The sequence below is a fragment of the Stenella coeruleoalba genome (genome assembly GCF_951394435.1).
Source record: "Stenella coeruleoalba genome assembly, chromosome: 4".
NCBI lineage: Eukaryota > Metazoa > Chordata > Mammalia > Artiodactyla > Delphinidae > Stenella > Stenella coeruleoalba.
Window position 1 is genome coordinate 120,344,375 of NC_137149.1, and position 20,052 is coordinate 120,364,426.

At 40.2% G+C, this 20,052-nt stretch overlaps 1 protein-coding gene across 1 annotated transcript; it reads right to left on the reverse strand.

Annotated features, from left to right (window-relative positions):
• Positions 1-14,678: 14,678 nt before the first annotated feature.
• On the reverse strand, positions 14,679-19,787 carry RPS3A (ribosomal protein S3A). Its single transcript, XM_079919279.1, has 6 exons — positions 19,672-19,787; positions 18,809-18,912; positions 18,246-18,433; positions 15,676-15,884; positions 15,033-15,142; positions 14,679-14,846 (listed from the first exon to the last, which is right to left on the reverse strand). Exons 1-6 carry the CDS (start codon positions 19,731-19,733, stop codon positions 14,725-14,727), a joined length of 795 nt encoding a protein of 264 aa, XP_079775405.1. The 5' UTR covers positions 19,734-19,787; the 3' UTR covers positions 14,679-14,724.
• Positions 19,788-20,052: the final 265 nt, after the last annotated feature.

Genomic DNA, 20,052 nt, shown 5'->3' on the forward strand with positions numbered 1-20,052 from the left:
GTATTCTTGTTCCTTTCAGGAATTTTAGTTGAAAACCTAATGTTCATCCAATCCTCCTCAAACGAGAATCTCCAAATCCTTTTTCTTTGGTGGGTTAAAACTAACGAAGTCATTTAATATGTTATTCTTACCCTTTTGAACACTAAAAGACAGCAGATTTCTTTAAAAGATGCCCTTGCTTATATGGCTGTCATTTGTGCTCATGGAAATCACAGGTTTTTAATACAGTCTAAAACATTCATAATGAAAGAAAAATCAGTACATTTATCAAAATTTTAGAAATGGCGTTTGAAAAAAACAAAATATATTTTTCTGTAGGGTTTGTTATATATCAGTACTCTTAACAATAATTGTTTATAGTTTTTGTTCAGCTTCTTAAGCTTAGATAAATATACGTAGAGAAATAGTGATGATATAGGCTAATTATAAGGGGATATTTGGTATAATCATTAATGGTTTATTTTTAATTAATGTCAGATGTACATGGACCATATGATTCATAATTCAGTGCCATTCTGAATGCCATTTTAAACGAATGCTTAACAGTGAATTTTTCAGAACTAAATAGGAAATAATTTTCTAACCTACTCCTTTTTATTTCACTGTAGTTACAGAGGGGGGAAATACAAAGCCTAACTCAGAACAACACCACCATCTAGGGGCTTTTCACCTAATTGCAGTCTCATCCTGTTTGTTAAACCACAGAAAAGTCTGAGGATCAGAGCTCAACCTGCAGAGGTTAAATGATTTGCCTAAGGTTATAAAGGTATGGCAAAGCCTAAAGCAAAACCTAGCTCTACTGATTCCCGATTCAGTACTTTTTATATTTGTTTTGCTAAAGTGATATATTTCTCTTTAACAGTTAAACAAGTAGAATTGATTTGTTTTATTGTAAAAAGTTGTAACTTCTCAATATAATAGTTATTATTAGAATGAATGCAGAGAACAAAGCCTTGAATTTATTCCTTTCAAGAAGAAAAGAAGGGGCTTCCCTGGTGGTGCAGTGGTTAAGAATCTGCCTGCCAATGCAGGGGACATGGGTTCAAGCCCTGGTCTGGGAAGATCCCACATGCCACAGAGCAACTAAGCCCGTGCACCACAACTACTGAGCCTGCAAGCCTAGAGCCCGTGCTCCACAAGAGAAGCCACTGCAATGAGAAACACGTGCACCACAACAAAGAGTAGCCGCCGCTCACTGCAACTAGAGAAAGCCCATGTACAGCAACAAAGACCCAACACAGCCAAAAATATATTTAAAAAAAAAAAAAAAGACAATTTAAAAAAAGAAGAAGATTCGTGCTTGGCTTCTCAGTTTTATATAGGCAATTCATATTGATGTTACCTAGAAACTCAAACATGGACTGATCCATTAATGGGGATTCCTTTTTTAGTTTAATAGGAAATATTTGAATGCTTGGAACATCAGATCTTGAAAAGATCTGTGTCTGCAGAGCTGTGCTCTTGGCAACAGCAAAGCAATCTTAAGCTGAGGTTTTCATACACATGCAGTACAAAACATTATTTTAGTATTTTGGAGTCTAATAGATCAGCTCAACTACTTACGCCAATAAATTGATATTTCAGAGTCTGGGACACATTTTGGATTTTTAAAGGAATCTTAATTGTATGTACACCATGGACTGTTTATTTATCTACAAATACTACAAATAAGGCAACTCAATGAAACTTTTTTCAGGCAAAGTAATGATTCAAATTCATTATTCAGAAAGGAGCATTACCTGCCAGTTACCTGTCCTCTTTTAACAGGAATTGACTGACAATCTCTTAATACAAAAATATTGGCCCACATTTAGTAACTTCTTTACAGTTAAAATAAGAAACAACTACATTTATCTCTCCAATCATATCCAGGGTTTTAATAGATGATTGATGATAGAGCTCAGACTCAAAGGATCACTGAGGCCCACCACATTGTTTCTCAGGCCACCATGTGGCCAGCAGCTTTAAAGCAGAGTTGTTGTTAATTCAAAAGAGCCTTACAGCATGTGGCTAACTCTTCAGTGCAGTACTATGCCTAAGCTTATGCTAGGGAAACAGTGGTGTCTTCTCTTTAGACATATAAAACATCAAAGCTTTTAAAAGATAAATGTGGTGATAAAGTATCTGATTATTCTCTACGTACAGAGCACTCTAGGGAAGATGAATGCGGGGGTGCAGGCAAAGGCCTCCATCTTTGCTGGCCAGAGGGGCCTGGCTGGGCTATGAAAAAGCCTAGTTGTCCACTGCAATGAGGGAATTGGGGGCAAGGTCAGAGAGCAACAGAAAATAGGGCACCAAGACACTGTGCATCTATAAGACTAACTACCAAGTGGGACGACTGCCCCTATGCATGTGTGTCAGGCTATCCCTGCTGGATGGGAATGGATGGCCTCCATATCATATTCTATTTGAGAGATACACATTCACAAATAGAGCTGCTAAGCAGACTCCTCACACTGATGTTCCCCACAAAGCCAGGACCCAAATCACTCAAGCTGGTGCTCAGCTGCAGAAAGTAAGCTTTTTTTCTTTAGTATTTAGCAATAAGGACTACTACCATCAGGGCTGAACTCGCCTCCTCCCACAGACACACCAAAATTACAACTACTTACAGAGCAACTATCTATGCAGACAAACCGAAAAACTAGCAGAAAAGATTTTCCGCAACTAAAGACATAAAGAAGGAATCCAACAAGATGGGTATGAGGGGTGTAGACTCAGTATAGTCAGGACCCACACCCCGGGTTGATGACCCACAAACGGGAGGAATATCACAATCATAGGCCGGAAGGGAGTGGCACGATATATTCAAAGTGATGAAAAGAAAACCCCTACAACCAAGCATGCTCTACCGAGCAAGGTTCTCATTCACATTTGAAGGAGAGAGAAAGTTTTACAGACAAGCAAAAGCCAAGAGTTCAGCACAACTAAACCAGCTTTACAAGAAATGTTAAAGGGACTTCTCTAAGTAGAAAAGGCCACAACCAGAAAATGAAAATTATGAAGGGAAAAATCTCATCAGTAACGGCAAAACAGTGAAAGCAGTAGATCAACACTTACAAAGCTAGTAGAAAGATTAAAAGACAAAAGTAGAAAAATCATCTATATCCACAATAAGTAGTTAGGGATACACAAAACAAAAATAAGTAAAGTATGACATCAAAAACATTAAATGTGGTGGGGAGTAAAAATGTAGTAGGGTGGTTAGAATGTGTTCAAACATAAGAGATCATAAATTTATGCACACACATACACACGTGGTAACCACAAACGAAAAACCTAAAATAGATGCACATACACAAAAGAGAAAGGAATGCAAACATAACAGTAAATACAGTCATCAAATCACAACTGAAGAGAGCAAAACAAGAAGGAACAAAAAAGAACTATAAAAACCCCAAAACAATTAACAGAATGGCAGTAGGTACATATCTGTCAATAATTACATTAAATGTAAGTGAACTAAATGTTCCAACCAAGAGACAGAGTGACTGATAAGATTTTTTAAAACTCAAAAAAAAAAACACATATATATGCTGCCTACAAGAGACTCCAGGGACTTCCCTGCTTAGGACTCTGCACTTCCACTACAGGGGGCACAGGTTTGATCCCTGGTCAGTGGACTAAGATCCTGCATACTGCGTGGCACAGCCAAAAAAACAGACTCACTTCATGTCTAAAGACACACAGACTGAAAGTGAAGGGATGAAAAAAGATTCTGTGCAAATGAAAAGGAAAAGAAAGCTAGGGGAGCAATACTTACATCAGACAAAATAGACTTCAAAACAAAGACTGTAACAAGAGACAAAGAAGGGCAGTATGTAATGATAAAGGGGTCAGTCCAACAAGAAAATATAACAATTGTAAATATATATGCATCCAACATTTAGGAGCACCTAAATACATAAAACAAATATTAACATACAGGGAGAAACTGACAGTAATACAATAATAGTAGGGGACTTTAATACCCCACTTATATCAATGGGAAGATCATCCAGACAGAAAATCAATAAAGGCAACACTGACCTTAAATAACACATAAGACCGGATGGAATTAATAGATATCTACAAAACATTTCATCCAAAAATAGAATTCTCTTCACCTGACATGGAATATTCTCCAGGATAGGCCACAAAACAAGTCTCAATAAATTTAAGAAAACTGAAATAATACCAAGCACCTTTTCTGACCACAAAGGTATGAGACTAGAAATCAGCTGCAAGAAAAAAACTGCAAAAAAACACAAACACATGCAGACTAAACAACATACTACTAAACAACTGAAGAAATCAAAGAGGAAATAAAAAAATACCTGGAGACAAATAAAAATGGAAACACAATCCAAGACCTATGGGATGCAGCAAAAGCATTTCTAAGAGAGATATTTATAGCAATACAAGCCTACCATAGGAAACAAGAAAAATCTCAAATAAACAACCTAACCTTATACCTAAAGGAACTAGGAAAAGAAGAACAAAAAAACCCAAAAGTTAATGGAAGGAAAGAATTCTTCAAGGCAAGAGTGGAAGCAAATGAAATAGAGGGTTAAAAAACAATAAAACTAAGTGCTGATTCTTTGAAGAGAACAGAAATACAAAGGATCATAAGATACTACTACATCAATTACATGCCACTAAAATGGACAACCTAGAAGAAATGGATAAATTCCTAGAAACATACAACCTCCCAAGAATGAATCAGGAAGAAATAGAAACTATGAACAGACCAATTACCAGTAATGAAATTGAATCAGTAATTTAAAAAAAAACTCCCAACAAAACAAGTCCAGGACCAGATGGCTTTACAGGTTAATTCTACCAAACATTTAAGGAAGAGTTAATGCCTAACCTTCTCAAAGTATTCCAAAAAGTTGAAGAGGAAAGAATGGTTCTGAACTCATTCTATGAGGCCAGCACCACCTGGATACCAAAACCAAAGACACACAAAAAAAGAAAATTACAGGCCAATATCATAGATGCAAAAATCCTCAACAAAAGATTAGCAAACCAAATTTAACAACACATTAAAAGGATCATATACCATGATCAAGTGGGATTTATCCCACAAATAAGTCAATGTGATACACATTAACAAATTGAAGAAAAATCATGATAATCTCAATAGATGCAGGAAAAGCTTTTAACAAAACAACATTCATTTATGATAAACACTATCCACAAAGTGGGTATAGAGGGAATGTACCCCAACATAATATAGGCCATCTATGACAAACTGACAGCCAACATCATAATCAAAGGTGAAAAACTGAAAGCATTTCCTCTAAGATCAGAAACAAGACAAGGAAGCCCACTGTCACCACTTTTATTCAACATAGTATTGAAAATCCCAGCCACAGCAATCTGACCAAAAAAAAAAAAAAAAAAAAGAAAAGAAATAAAAATCCAACTTAGAAAGGAAAAAGTAAAACTGTTTGCAGGTGACATGATTCTATATGGAAAATCATAAAGATGCAACCAAAAATGTGTTAGAACTAATAAATTCAGTAAAGCTGCAAGATACAAAATTAATATACAGAAATCTGTTGCATTTCTATACATGAATAATGAACTACCAGAAAGAGAAGTTAACAATCCCATTTACAATTACATCAAAAGAAATAAATTATCTAGGAATAAATCTAACCAAAGAAGTAAAAGACTTATACTCTGAAAACTATAAGACACTGATGAAAGAAAATGACAACACAAACAAATTGAAAGGTACACCATGCTCATGGATTGGAAGAATTCATATTGTTAAAATGACCATACAACTCAAGACAATCTACAGATTCAGTGCAATCCCTATCAAAATACCAAAGGCATTTTTCACAGAGCTAAAACAAATAATTCTAAAATCTGTATAGAAACACAAAAGACCCTGAATAGTCAAAGCAATCTAGAGAAAGGACAAAGCTGGAGGTATCACACTCCCTGACTTCAAACTAATTACAAAGCTACAGTCATTAAAACAGTATGGTACTGGCACAAAAACAGACACATAGATCAATAGAACAGAATAGAGAGCCCAGAAGTAAACCCACACTTAAATGGGCAATTAGTCTATGACAAAGGAGGCAAGAATATACAATAGGGAAAAGACAGCCTCTTCAATAATAGTGTCAGGAAAACTGGACAGCTACATACAAAAGAATCAAACTGGACTACTTCCTCACACCATATACAAAAATAAATTCAAAATGGATTAAAGACCTAAATATAAGACCTGAAACCATAAAACTCCTTTTAGAAGAAAACATAGGCAGTATGCTCTTTGACATTGGTCTTAGCAATATTTTTTTGGATCTATCTTCTCAGGCAAGGGAAATGAAAGCCAAAATAAACAAATGGGACAACATCAAACTAAAAAGCTTTTGCACAGCAGAGGAAATCATCAACAAAACAAAAAGCCAGCCTACTGAATGGGAAAGTATATTTGCAAATAATATATTCAATAAGGGGTTAATATCCAAAATCTACACAGAACTCATACAACTCAACATTTAAAAAAAAAAAGAAAAAGCCAATTTTTAAATGGGCAGAGGATCTGAATAGACATTTTTCCAAAGAAGACATACAGATGGCCAACAGACACATGAAAAACTGCTTAACATCACTGTCAGGGAAATGCATATCAAAACCACACTTCACACCTGTCAGAATGGCTATCATCAAAAAAGACAACAAATAACAAGTATCTGGGATATGGAGAAAAAGAAACCCTTATGCATTGCTGGTGGGATTGTCAATTGGTGCAGTGACTATGAAAACAGTATGAAGTTTCCTCAAAAAACTGAAGACAGAACTAGCATATGATCCAGCAATTTCACTTCTGGGTATTTACTAATTTGAAAAGATATGTGCACCAGTGTTCACTGCATTTTTACAATAGGTGAATTGATAAAGATGTGGTATATACATACAATGGAATATTACTTAGACATCAAAAAAATCTTGCTATTTGTGACAACATGGATGGATTTAGAGGGTATTATGCTAAGTGAAATAAGTCAGACAGAAATAAATATATGATCTCACTTGTAAGTGTAATGTAAGAAACAAACAACAAAAAGACTTAGATACAGAGAACAAACTAGTTTTCTGTGGTTGCCGGGGAGTGGGGAGCAGAATAGGTGAAGGGGACTAAGGGGTGCAAACCTCCAGTTATAAAGTAAATAAGCCATGAGGATATAACATACAGCATAAGGAATATGGTCAGTATTGTAATAACTTTCGGAATAGTTTAGTAACTTATTGTGGTGATTGTTTCATAATATATGCAAATGTCAAATCACTATGTAATGCTCCTGAAACTAGCATATCAACTATATTTCAATTGTTTTAAAAAAGCATGTGATCAGCCAGACTGAATCAAGATTGTGTTGTTCTGTTTGTACATTTGTACTCATTTGCATTTGGAAGCTGCTGTTGATGGCACCAGGCACAGCAGAATAGTTCAGGACCAACCATGTCTATATGAATTTTCCTGTTTACATAGCACATGGACAGAAATGACAAGTCAGTAGCAAGTCAGACTGTTAGCTGCAACTGCTACTTGATTCAGGTAGCAGTTTTAGATGAAAAGTAGTGGTTCTCAACTGGGGGAAATTTTGCCCCGTGGGGGACATTTGGCAGTGTCTGAAAACATTTTTGTCACAACTTGGGGAAAGGTGCTACTGGCATCTAGTGGGTAGAGGCCAGCGATACTGCGAAATGTCCCAAAATGCACAGGACAGTCCCTCACAACTACGAATTATCCAGCCTAAAATACCAATAGGCCCAAGGTTGAGAACTGATGACCTAGGGGTGAAAGAGTGCATTAATTGTTCCCCTTCCCTGGGATCTAAGTTGTTTTCTTCCCAGGTGCCATGGTTGTCTTCCCTCCACTGCCACAAAATCTGTACCTATAATTTCATATTTTCTCCAGTTATCCCTACTTTGACCTAGACCTTCTGTCCTGATTATCATCCTGGAGGCAGCCAAGATGAGATGATCCTTTTTGGGGGATTGCCATATTCTGTGACCCAGTAAGGTATGTAGTACAGGAGGTGAGGGTGACAGAGTCAGAAACCTTTTTAAAGCTCAAGAGTGCTAGATATCCGTGGATGGTAGGCAGCTGTGAAATAGCCATCAAATACCCTATGGGCTTATTGCCAGGTGGCCTTTGTAACAAGAAGTGCTGCATTGCTAGATTGCAAGTGGTCCGGAAAACTAAGAACATGACACATATGACATATTAGCTTGAAGGGCTGCAGTTGTATGGCCAAAGTCAGTTGATCCGACTGGGACACCAACATTGTAACCTAAAAGTGTGTCAACGGTGCTGAGGCACCATCAGCCACCCTGAAAGGTGACCAAAGGACCGGTGTAGTTAGTCCATCAGTAGTCAGTCTATGTGATATGGCCTCAACTACCTCAAGACAAATGGGCTGACTTTTGGCAGGAGTCACAAGTCTGCCATGCATGAGGAAGAGTTCTTTACTGTGTGCACAGCCCATGATGGTGGACATGTAGCCATGTGTGAGGGCAGTCTGGGTGGTGCAGGCTTGATCAGCACCTTGATTTTACTAGGTCGTATCAGAGAACTGGCCTTTACCACAGGCATCTACATGAGTGACCCAGATGGTCCAACCAGCAGCCACAATTTGTTCCCACAACATACGGCCTCTAAAAGGGGTGTTTTAATCTGCCTGAATAGTCTTGGAAGTGGCAGGCCCAAGAGTCAGCAAAGGTGACTGTTCATGACCAGACCTACAAGAACACCCCTGAGTTCAGCTCACTGAGCAGTGACCAACCTCATTCACTTTAGCTCTGTATAGCTGGCGTTGAGGTTGGACAGCCACAGCAGCACAGTGGATACCATTAGCTTTTAACTTAGCTGAGCCACTGGTGATTCAGGTCCAGGTACTTAAGCGTCTCTGTGAAGTGAGGGTCCCTTTGAGGCAGCAGCTATGCTTCAGGTAATAGGGTGGGAGACAGTTTTCCAAGAGTTTCTGAGGCTGGCGCATTCCAGAAAACACTATTTTTACTTGACCAGGAAGGTCTCCAATACCCAAAGCATCCAACAAGGAGTCAGGCCTCCTTTCAGTCAATCTCACTTTTAGCAATGGAAGTGTAATAGTACACTGGACTGGCCCAGAGGACCTCACACATACATAAATACTCATAAAATATTTATTTTATAAATAAAATAACTTTTTCTTCATTGTGAGTTTTGCTGAAACCCTATCCATGGGATTTGAATGCTTTATTTCCTTATTTACAGCATGTGCCAGTAAGCTTTTTCTGTAAACGGCCAAGAGACAAAATTGAGGATATTACGTAAGCATAAAGAGAGGAAACAAATCTCTATAAAATTTCTATTAATGAAGTCAAACTATGATGATTATTGAGTAAATTTTTTTCTATAATACAGACCTTTCTTTTGGGGAAGAGTATAACATTTCACCTAATTAGGGTTCAAAGTTAGGGATCCTCCATCATTAAATCAATTCACCTGGCAGCTTTGAGTCTAGGTTTTCAACTATTTCTTCACAATTTGAACACTTGATGGTTGTCCCTTTTAATTTATTTGAAGTGCTATTTTTTTAAAGATTCATCTGTACATGCGAGAAAAAACTGATTCACCTGTTAATGCTTATGTGTAATGAGATTTTATGTATTACATCTTTGAGGATATTTTATTACACAGGTCATAGATGTGGCACTCAAAACGTGGAGTTAAGTCACTGCGATTTGCAGTGTAGTGCAAAGTGATGAGGGTACCACATATGGTCTGTCACAATTACTCAACTCTGCCACTGTAGTGCAAAAAGCAGCAACTGACAATACATGAAGATGAATGAATGTGGCTGTCTTCCAATAAAACTTTACTTGTGGATACCGGAATGTGAATTTCATATAATCTTCATATGTAGTGAAATATTTTAACTTTTTTCAGCCATATAAAAATTGAAAGGCCATTCTTAGTTTGCAAGCCATTCAAAAACAAAAACTGGCCAAATTTATTCCATGAGCAGTAACTGGCCAACGTGTCTTACAGAGATACATCCCAAGGAGTTTATCACCATGGATGGTTAGGGACTACAACAGCTGCCAGATTATAGGCAAAGGTCCTGTTAAAAACAAGTCAAGAGGGACTTCCCTGGTGGCGCAGTGGTTGACAGTCCGCCTCCCAATGCAGGGGACGTGGGTTCGATCCCTGGCCGGGAAGATCCTACATGCCGCAGAGCAACTACGCCCGTGAGCCACAACTACTGAGCCTGCGCTCTAGAGCCCGTGAACCACAACTACTGAAGTCCGAGCGCCTAGAGCCCGTGCTCCGCAACAAGAGAATCTACCGCAATAAGAAGCCCGTGCATTGCAACAAAGAGTAGCCCCCGCTGGCCGCAATTAGAGAAAGCCTGCACGCAGCAATGAAGACCCAACTCAGCCTAAAATAATTTTTAAAAAGTCAAGTAAACAGAACAAATGCCAAAAACTGTAATTTAGGAAAATTTTACCCCCCCCAAAACAGTTTTTTTTGAAACTATACATAAAGAGTGTACAGACATTCCTTGGTTTGACTACGCTTTGCACCAAGCAGTTCTACTGGTGTCATTTTTCCAACAGCATTTGCTCATTTCCCGTCTGTGTCACATTTTGGCAATTCTTGCAATATTTCAAACCCTCTGCCAGCAAAAAGATGATTCACTGAAGATTCATATGATGGTTAGCATTTTTTAGCAATAAAGTATTTTTAAATTAAGTTATATACATTTTAAGACAATGCTATTGCACACTTAATGGACCACAGTATAGGGTAAACACAACTCTTATATGCACTGGGAAACCAAAAAAATTCCCAGAACTCACTCTGCTGTGATATTCACTTTATTGAGGTGGTCTGGAACCAAACCCACAGTATCTCCAAGGTATGCCTGTACTGCATACCTGAGACTATTCAATCAGACTATTACCAAAACCCATTTTATAAAATTACTCGATTTTAAAGAAACAAAAAATTCTTTGGGCTTTTAGCCAAAACCAGAAAGTGACTTGTAAGGGAAGGAAAATTAATTATCCTCAGACTTCCATTAGCAATTCTTTATTGCCAGAAGGAAATAGGAGTGGTATACTTAAGGTGCTCAAAGAGCCAACTGAGGATTTTAGATCCAGTAAAAGTGACTTTCAGATATAAAGCAAATAACCAACTGTATTCAACATACAAGAACTCAGAAAATGAACTTCCTGAGCAATCAACCAGAGAACAAGCTTCAACCAAAAAAACTAGAGCACAGAACTTAAGGACTGGAAGTGGGCATTAAGAACATATACTTGTAGCACTGAGACTACACAGGGCTAAGAAGGAGAATGTAAGTTCTGGCCATGTGCTCAAGCAGTGTTAACACAATACTGTAAAAATGTAGTGGGCCATATGCCAAAGTTTTAAAACTGTTCTCAGTAATTATATTGGTGGTGGTGTTATTTTGAGACTTACGCATGCAGTGTGGGATAATGATGGGACATTCTATCAGTCAACATGTCACTGAGAACTTCTTTGCATTTTCCAGCTTTAAGGGGCCACTCACTTCCCTTGGCCCCTGGCCCTTTCTCCATCCTCAAAGCCAGCAACATCGGGCAGTCTTCACATCACATTATCCCAACCTCCTCTTCGGCCTCACACTTCCACCTTTAAGAACTTGTATAATTACATTAGGCTCACCCTAATAATCTAGGATACTCCCCCTAGTATCTCTTCTCCCCACATGAGCACTCTCAAATTAGTGGTGCTGCTGAAATGTACACATTAAAGAAGCAAAAACCAATTTCAAATCAAGTGTTAGTTTTGCTATTTCAGTCATACCTTAACATAAAGATCTTCAATAACATTTTCAAAAGACTCAAAATTTGTATCCCTGGTTACAGAAATTTTCCTGTGAAAGACCAAGATAAATTGCTCTGGGTGGAAAGAATCAAGTAGAGAAAAGCCACCTGTTAATATCTATGTATTAAGTATGTAAGATATTAAATGGGAAACTTAAGAATTACCTCTTATAATATTTTTTATTAGATGGATGTTAAAACTCCCTCAAGTTGGCCTATAAGAAAGTAACTTGATTATATCAATCATCAAACAAGCCAAACCATTTTTAAAGAAGGAAACATTCTTTTTGGAAGCATTTTCAAATGAACCCTTCTAAAAGAGAACCATGCCAAGCCCTATTCAGAGATGTAGCAGATGGGAGCTTGACTTGCAGCATCATCTGACTAAATGATGTCCCCCATCAAGAAAACCACCACTTATGTAACTCAATTCCTGGTCCCCACCCTCAACAACCACGCTATTGACCCAATTTCTTTCTACCCTGAAAAGGAAGCCCCTGTCATCAGTGAGCTGGACCAAAAAATAAAAGGAAAAACCTCTCCACATGGAATTTTTCTAGTAGCCACAAGTGAAACTACAGGGAAAAAAATAACAGGGAAAACAAGGACTGAAGGACAGGGTTTTTAATAAAATGAACCGATCAGCAGGGTCTGACTTAAGAGGTAAAAGAGCAAGCACTGTGGCCATCTAAGTGAAGAGTGTTCCAAGCACAGGAAGAACAAGTGCCAGAGCCCTACAGTAAGAATGTTCCTAGCTTGTCCAGGACAGTCTGGCTAGAAGAGTAAGGGAAGTGGTAGTAAGAGACAGGTCAGAGGCAAGATCACATGAGACCTTTTGGGTGAACTGACCATCTAAAATAAACTTCCACAAAGTGTGTGGGCAGGGGGACAGACAGGGACACGATGACACAGGGAGACCAGGTAAGCAATAAAAATCCAGGTTGGTAATGACTTGCTCCAAAGTGATAGCAACAGAGGTAGTAAGAACTGGTTAGTTTTCAGATATATTTTGAATGAACTGTGAATGGTCAAGGATGACCACAGAGGACTCTGCTCTAAAACAGAAAGGTGGGTAAAATTGTTGAGCTCAGGAACACCATTTCAAACATGTTAAATGCCTCACTGACATCCAATGAAGATATCAAGTAGGGAGTTGGACAGGCAAACCTGGAGTTCAAAGAAAGGTACAGATTAGAAGTAAAAATCTGACAGTTTATTTAAAACCAAGAGACTGAGTAAGAATACCTAGAAAGTATTTGGCAAACGTCCAGGGACTAAGCCCTAGGGCTCTCCAACACTAAGGCCTGAAACAAACTAGCAAAGGAGAGTAGCCAGCAACATGGGAGGAAAAACCGAGGTGCAATTCCAGAAGACAGTTAAGAAACACAGGGAAAATCAACTGTCAAATGTCACTAATAGAGACCAAGTAAAATGAAGGCCAAGAATGAACCACTGGACTTAGCAACGACATCTGGTAATCTTGATGGCAACAGTTTCCTTAGACTGGTTGGAGCAGATTCAAGAAAAGTAAAATTAAATACAAGAAATATGGTTAACTCTTTTGAACTTTGCTATAAGGGATTTGAATAGGGGGATATCTGGAAGGGCAGAGGATTTCTGTATGCTGATAGAACTTGTAGAAGGAATATTGATAAAGGTGACAACTGGTGGAGCCCAGAACTTGACTAGGCAAGAGAAGGTGGAATCTGATGCTTGTCCTTGCATAATTCACCCAGTTACAAGAGGGAAGGCAGAAAAAGTGAGAAACACATGCACAGATGGCAGGGTAGAAATAATAGGCATTGATGAGGTTCTCTTGTCATCCGTTCTCAAGAAGCAAGGTCATCAGCTGAACTGAGAATGAGAAAGTTGGAGGTTTGGGAAGAGAGGTATAGAACAGAATGGGTGACCGACTAGGAGGAAATACTGGATAGTGGGCAGCATTAAATGCCCACTTAATAGGAGACCAATAACCAATTTCTCTCTCTCTCTAGCCAACTTCAGCTTGACCATTAAGGGATACAGTGGGGCATTTACTGCTAGAGAAAGGAGAGCATTTAGATTTTTAACCCCCCCCGCAAAAAAACCCAAAAACCCAAATGCCAATGAGCTCTTCCGTTTCTACTATGCTATCAGTCTAGCACAGTGGTTCACAAAGCATGGTCCCTGACCACCAGCATCACCTGAAAATTTGTTAAAAATGCAAAATTTCAGAGCTCACCCTAAAACTACTAAATCAGAAACTCCAGGGGCAGGGCCCTGCAATGTTTTAACAAACCTTCTAGATGATGTGAGAACCACCTTAAAAACTTAACTCAGGGCTTCCCTGGTGGCACAGTGGTTTAAGAATCTGCCTGCCAATGCAGGGGACACAGGTTCAAGCTCTGGTCCGGGAAGATCCCACATGCCGTGGAGCAACTAAGCCCATGTGCCACAACTACTGAAGCCCGCGCCCTAGAGCCCATGCTCCACAGCAAGAGAAGCCACTGCAATGAGAAGCCCATGCACTGCAACGAAGAGTAGCCCCCGCTCGCTGCAACCACAGAAAAGCCCACGTGCAGCAATGAAGACCCAACGCAGCCAAAAAAAAAAACTTAACCCATGTAAGGAGGTGTTTCCTTTTATTCACCATCTCTAACACGTCCAAACCATTCCAGGTGAAAACAGATCACTACCCTTTCTCAGCTACTTAGTAACTAAGAGCAGTGAATAAAATCCACACAAAAGGTCAGAAAAATTCACCACATTACTATCAAATCAGAACACCTGACTATTGTCAGATTATTTAAAAAGAGTGATCAGAAATTAAGTATCACAAATGAGGTCTTTTATTTGTCACCACTAAAAGTCTGATTTTTAAACAGATTCCTGGACTGGTGGCTCATATCCATCAGCTCGTTCAACTTTAGCACCTGTCTCGTCCCCAGTAGCTTTTCCAGAACTACTACCTTCACCATGTAGCTCCATGAGTTTTCCCACTAAAAGGAAGAAGAAATTTTGTTAGTTATAGCGTACCATATCTTGAAACAGTTATCTTCAATACTATGTAGGCAAGACAAAAAAAAGTGCCATCACCTGGCCTCAAAACAACAACATAAAACCACCAAACAATGTATTTGTCCACACAATTTTTTCTTTCAGGAATCCTGTGGTTTCTCACTTACATTCAAACTTGGGCTTCTTCAGCATTTTTACTTTTCTAACAAAGACATCATGGAGTGGATAAATAGATTGGCAGGCCTTTTCTATGTCTTTTCCAATGCTGTCTGGAATCCTGCAAACCAGTAGTGATAAATTAGAATAAACCTACACTTCATTTAATCCACAGTAATCCTCATTCTGTTATTGCCCTTTCATAGGTGAAGGTTAAATGATCTGAATTATACAGCTAGTTAATAGCAAAATTAGCACTTGAGCCTTCTGAGTCCAAGCCTTATGCCTTTTTCATACACCCCTCTTAGCCAACTGCATGGGAACATCAGAAAAATGTTAACAGTTTTATCATCGGACATCATCTGGGACCGAAACATTTTATCATCACTTATTCCCATACGTTACTGATTGTGAAGAGTTTATCTATTCAATGCCTCTTCTAAGGCAAAGGCAAGTCCTGGGCTTCAAGTCTCACTGCCAGGAGAGACCTTCATCCAAAAAAAGGATAAATAAACCAACAAATAACATTTACTGAACACTTAATATGCTTTCATTTCAAGAGATGCAGATAGACGGTTTCACAGATAGAATTAAACATAGGTCTGACCCCACCTTGTCTCATCTGAGGGTTGTGTTGTGAGGGAAAATACTTACAATTTATTGACCACCTCTTTCAAGTCATTTGTCTGCACCTCTCGGGTCATGATTTCCATCATCTTCTTGCGGATCTGGCGGACCTGCTGGTGCTGGGCATAAGAGGTCTTCCGAATCTGATTGTTGCGTTTTTTAGTAAAACCCACACAGAAGAGACGAAGCAAATAACCATCGGTAGTCTTGACATCAACATGAGCTTCAATCATGGTCTAGTGAAAAAAAGATGCGCCAGGTTTTAATGTTATCTATTTTTACCTCTCAAATCTAATTTAAAGAAAAGTGGGGCTTCCCTGGTGGCGCCGTGTTAAGAATCTGCCTGCCAATTCAGGGGACACAGGTTCAAGCCCTGGTCTGGGAGATCCCACGCGCCGCGGAGCAACTAAGCCCGTGCACCACAACTACTGAGCCTGCGCTCCAGAGCCTGCGAGGCACAACTGAGGCCACACTCTAGAGCCCACATGCCACAACTACTGAAGCCCACGCACCTAGAGCCCGTGCTCCACAAGAGAAGCCACCGCAATGAGAAGCCCGCGCACCACACCTAAGAGTAGCCCCCTCTTACCGCAACTAGAGAAAGCCCGCATGCAGCAATGAAGACCCAACACAGTCAAAAATAATAAATTTTTTTAAAAAAAATTTTTTAAGTGGAGGCCAAGTACTCATTACACAATATTAAGTATAACATAAATGACTAATTTACAGAGTTAACCTCCTTGAAGTGAACTTACCAACAATTACCCCAAATTCTTACTATCCTCCATATCTAATAAGTACGGAGTCCTCTCAGCTGTCTTCGCCCCTCCCCTCTAGGTAACTTCTCTATCTCATTATCACTATCTCCCCACAGCAACACCCCCTTTCACATATACATGCCTTTTACAGACACTGCTCCTCCCCCAATCAATTAACTCTGCAAGGAAGAGAAAAATAGGTTTGAAGGGACTCTACAATACCAACATCTAAACCTATTCCATTTAAAAAAATGTGCTCTGAATAGTTGAAATTTTGTAGTAACACTAAATACATACGTTTTAAAATGTCCTTTATGTTCCAAACTAAAGCCACACTGAGGATTAAATATTCAATTTCACAACTATAATTTTTAAAAATCCATCATTAGTCTTACTACTACCTAAATTCAAGAAACAAAAACTAGGGCTTCCCTGGTGGCGCAGTGGTTGAGAGTCCACCTGCCAATGCAGGGGACACGGGTTCGTGCCCTGGTCCAGGAAGATCCCACATGCCACGGAGTGGCTGGGCCCGTGAGCCATGGCCGCTGAGCCTGCGCGTCCGGAGCCTGTGCTCCACAACGGGAAAGGCCACAACCGTGAGGCCCGCGTACCACCAAAAAAAAAAAAAAAAAAAAATTAGGTACCAACAAAAACTGAATTGCCTTCTTTGCATTTTGTTAACTTTATCTTAGTCTAAAAAATGAATACAATACAATCATAGTGAAAGGACCTTAAAATATTTCCAGAAATGCAACTATAAAACCTTAGGAGAGTATCAGAAATAAATGTAACAAAATAATCATATCATACGAGACCGCAACATTTTGTCATCATTCCTCCCCACACAAAAACATCCCCAAACGTGATGGTTAGCCAGACACATCTGAACCATCATTTCCTGTAGTTAAACCAATGGGTACTAAATGCTGTGTCAAGCTCTGTACTAAACATGGATCTTTTATTTCATCCTCATAATTCCATGAGCTAATATTCTTTTTTTTTTTGGCTGAGCTGTGTCTTCATTGCTGCGCGCAGGCTTTCTCTAGTTGTGGCGAGCGAGGGCTACTCTTCATTGTGGTGCGCGGGCTTCTCGCTGAGGTGGCTTCTCTTGTTGCAGAGCACAGGCTCTAGGCACACGGGCTTCAGTAGTTGTGGCTCGAGGGCCCTTGAGCGCAGGCTCAGTAGTTGCGGCACACGGGCTTAGTTGCTCCACGGCATGTGGAATCTTCCCGGTCCAGGGCTCAAACCCGGTCCCCTACATTGGCAGGTGGATTCTTAACTACTGCTCCACCAGGGAAGCTCCATGAGCTAATATTCTTACCTACAATTTACAGATAAAGAAACCAAGGCTTAACAAGCTTTAAGTTACTTTCCAAAGAGAACTGGGAAAAAGAGCCAAAATTTCAGTCTCACACTCCTATTATAGCACAATAGATAATCAAAACTAGCCCAATCCATCCTTTCACTATAAAATTCACTAGATTCTGATGTCCAAAGGTATTCTGAAGACAGGCAAAGCTAAAACTGCAAACCTGCACCTAAATGTTCTTGAACCAGCCACTAATCCATGCAGCAAAAAAACCCTGATAATCCAATAATAAATCTTGAACTCAATTTAAACAAATAACTAAATTTAATTTAAACAGCCTCACTACTGTTGCTCAAGTTCAACAGTGCCAATCCAAGACCGCACACTTAATAACAGCAAGAAAACATCAAGGGCTTAAAATGAAATCTAAACCTCAAATGCACAACACGCTCCTTTCCTGACATTAAATCATGACATCTCTGGTCATGCACGGCACAGCACCATGCACTTTAGAGAACTTTTATTCTCACCTGCCATTTTTTGACCATGGAGCACATTTTGTCACGGGTAAGATCCATGCCATGGAAATTAGTCAGGCAGTTTTTGCCCTGAACATCCTCAGTAATAAGCTTGAATTTTCTAAATGCAACTTCATCATTCTGCAGATCAGCAAGGCTCACTTCAAACACACGACCCTTGAGGCCATCAGATGCGATTTCTATAAAACAAGAATCAATTGTTAATGTTAGGAACCACATAAGCAAAGTCAAGTTAATATTCAAGCATTAAGTTTAGAAACCTAATGATAAATTATAAAGACCTTAACTTCTGTCAACTAAATCCATATGGACACCAACGACTTACTGACAGGGCTCATTAGAACCTCAAAACTACCCATGCACATTTCATTGGTAATTCTCAAAGTGCCATCTTGCTTCTACAAGTGCTGCACTAAAAACAAGCCCCAAAGGGCCCAAAGCTGCCACCAAGAGCTGACACTTCCTTAATGTATCCCACCACACAACGAAAAGCAGACCAAGATACATACATGTCTCAGTTTAAGAAAAATACAAACGAAGAAGAATATACTCACTGGTTCCTTGAGTTCTCGTGACTAGTGTTTTCCCAATATTTCTTATATTGAACATAGCTGGTGCTTTCACATCATACCAATCTTTCTTAGAAAATGGGTCAACCCTGGATTTAAAAACATGCTTAAATTTTATCGCAGATCACATAATTTTTTTTTTAACTTCCCTCATTCCAATTACTCTAAAAGGCTAACTGACATGCAGACACTGGTGTAAACTATTCCTCTCAGGTGAGGGGCGCATATGTAAAATCTAGTTCTTCCCACCATGTCTATTTCACTGTGCAGGCCTGACACTGTGGTAAATTATGCCACGAACATATACACTCCCACCCCACCCACCCATCCATCGGTGCTTCCACTACACCGGCAACACTGACTCCAAACAACATGCACGTCTCTTCAACTTTACTGGTACGTTAAGACACATATTGGTAACCTGGGCTCCTTACGGCCTCAAGCTATCAGGAGCGCCCAGGTTCCACCCGGCCCAAGCAGGGGAAGGACGCGAGGTCCCGGGTGGACAAAAAAAGTGCCTTTCACAACTCCAGCTCTTGGAAGGGCATTACCCGAGGAACTTACAAGGCCCGTGAGCTCACAAAACGGAACACGCCAGTCCCTAGTCACGGCAGCAATCCGACTCAAAAGGGGCGCGCATAAGGCCCACAAGGCCAGGGGGGAAGCAACGGGTCCGCAGCAGAGCAGCACCCGGATCCGCTAGGCCGCGGTTCGGAATTTACCAACCCGGCACGGCCCGCGCAATCCAACTAGCATCCTCGCCATCCAGCCCACACCACGACTGAGAAACCGCCCGCCGACTCCAGTAGGAGCCCCAAAAGCGGGGGGGCACGATAGTTACCACTTACACTTTCTTCTTGGCTCCCTTTTTACCGCCTTTCGTAAGCCGCTTGTTCTTTCCGACCGCCATGGTGCTGCTCCGAGAGCCAAAAGGACGGAAATTATACTCACGCGAGATCTTACGGGTACGGGGGCGGGACGCGCTGTCTACATGACCTTCGATCTTACGTTCTTCCGGCCTCAAGAATATCGCGACAACAGAGAGAGAGGCACGCGTCTGACCGTAGCTGCGACAGCGCCCTCCAGTGGGGGGAGTCTGCACAGCACGCCGCGGGCCGCTCGCTGTGGGGGCTGCGCTCGGAGGCGGTGGCGCTGGCAACCTGAGATGCGGACTCCTTGGTTACCTGGGGTTCCCGTGGCTCCGACGCCCGGAAGTAGGTTTCCGTGGG

Bases quoted from the DNA above. Each gene is read 5' to 3' on its own strand.
- RPS3A (XM_079919279.1), bottom strand. From the start codon at position 19,733: ATGGCGGTCGGAAAGAACAAGCGGCTTACGAAAGGCGGTAAAAAGGGA. The intron at 18,913-19,671 runs GTAAGTGGTAAC...TTTTAAATCCAG, and splicing joins AAGGGAGCCAAGAAGAAAGT to GGTTGACCCATTTTCTAAGA. The intron at 15,143-15,675 runs GTAAGTATTTTC...ACTGGTTTGCAG, and splicing joins AAAGAGGTGGTCAATAAATT to GATTCCAGACAGCATTGGAA.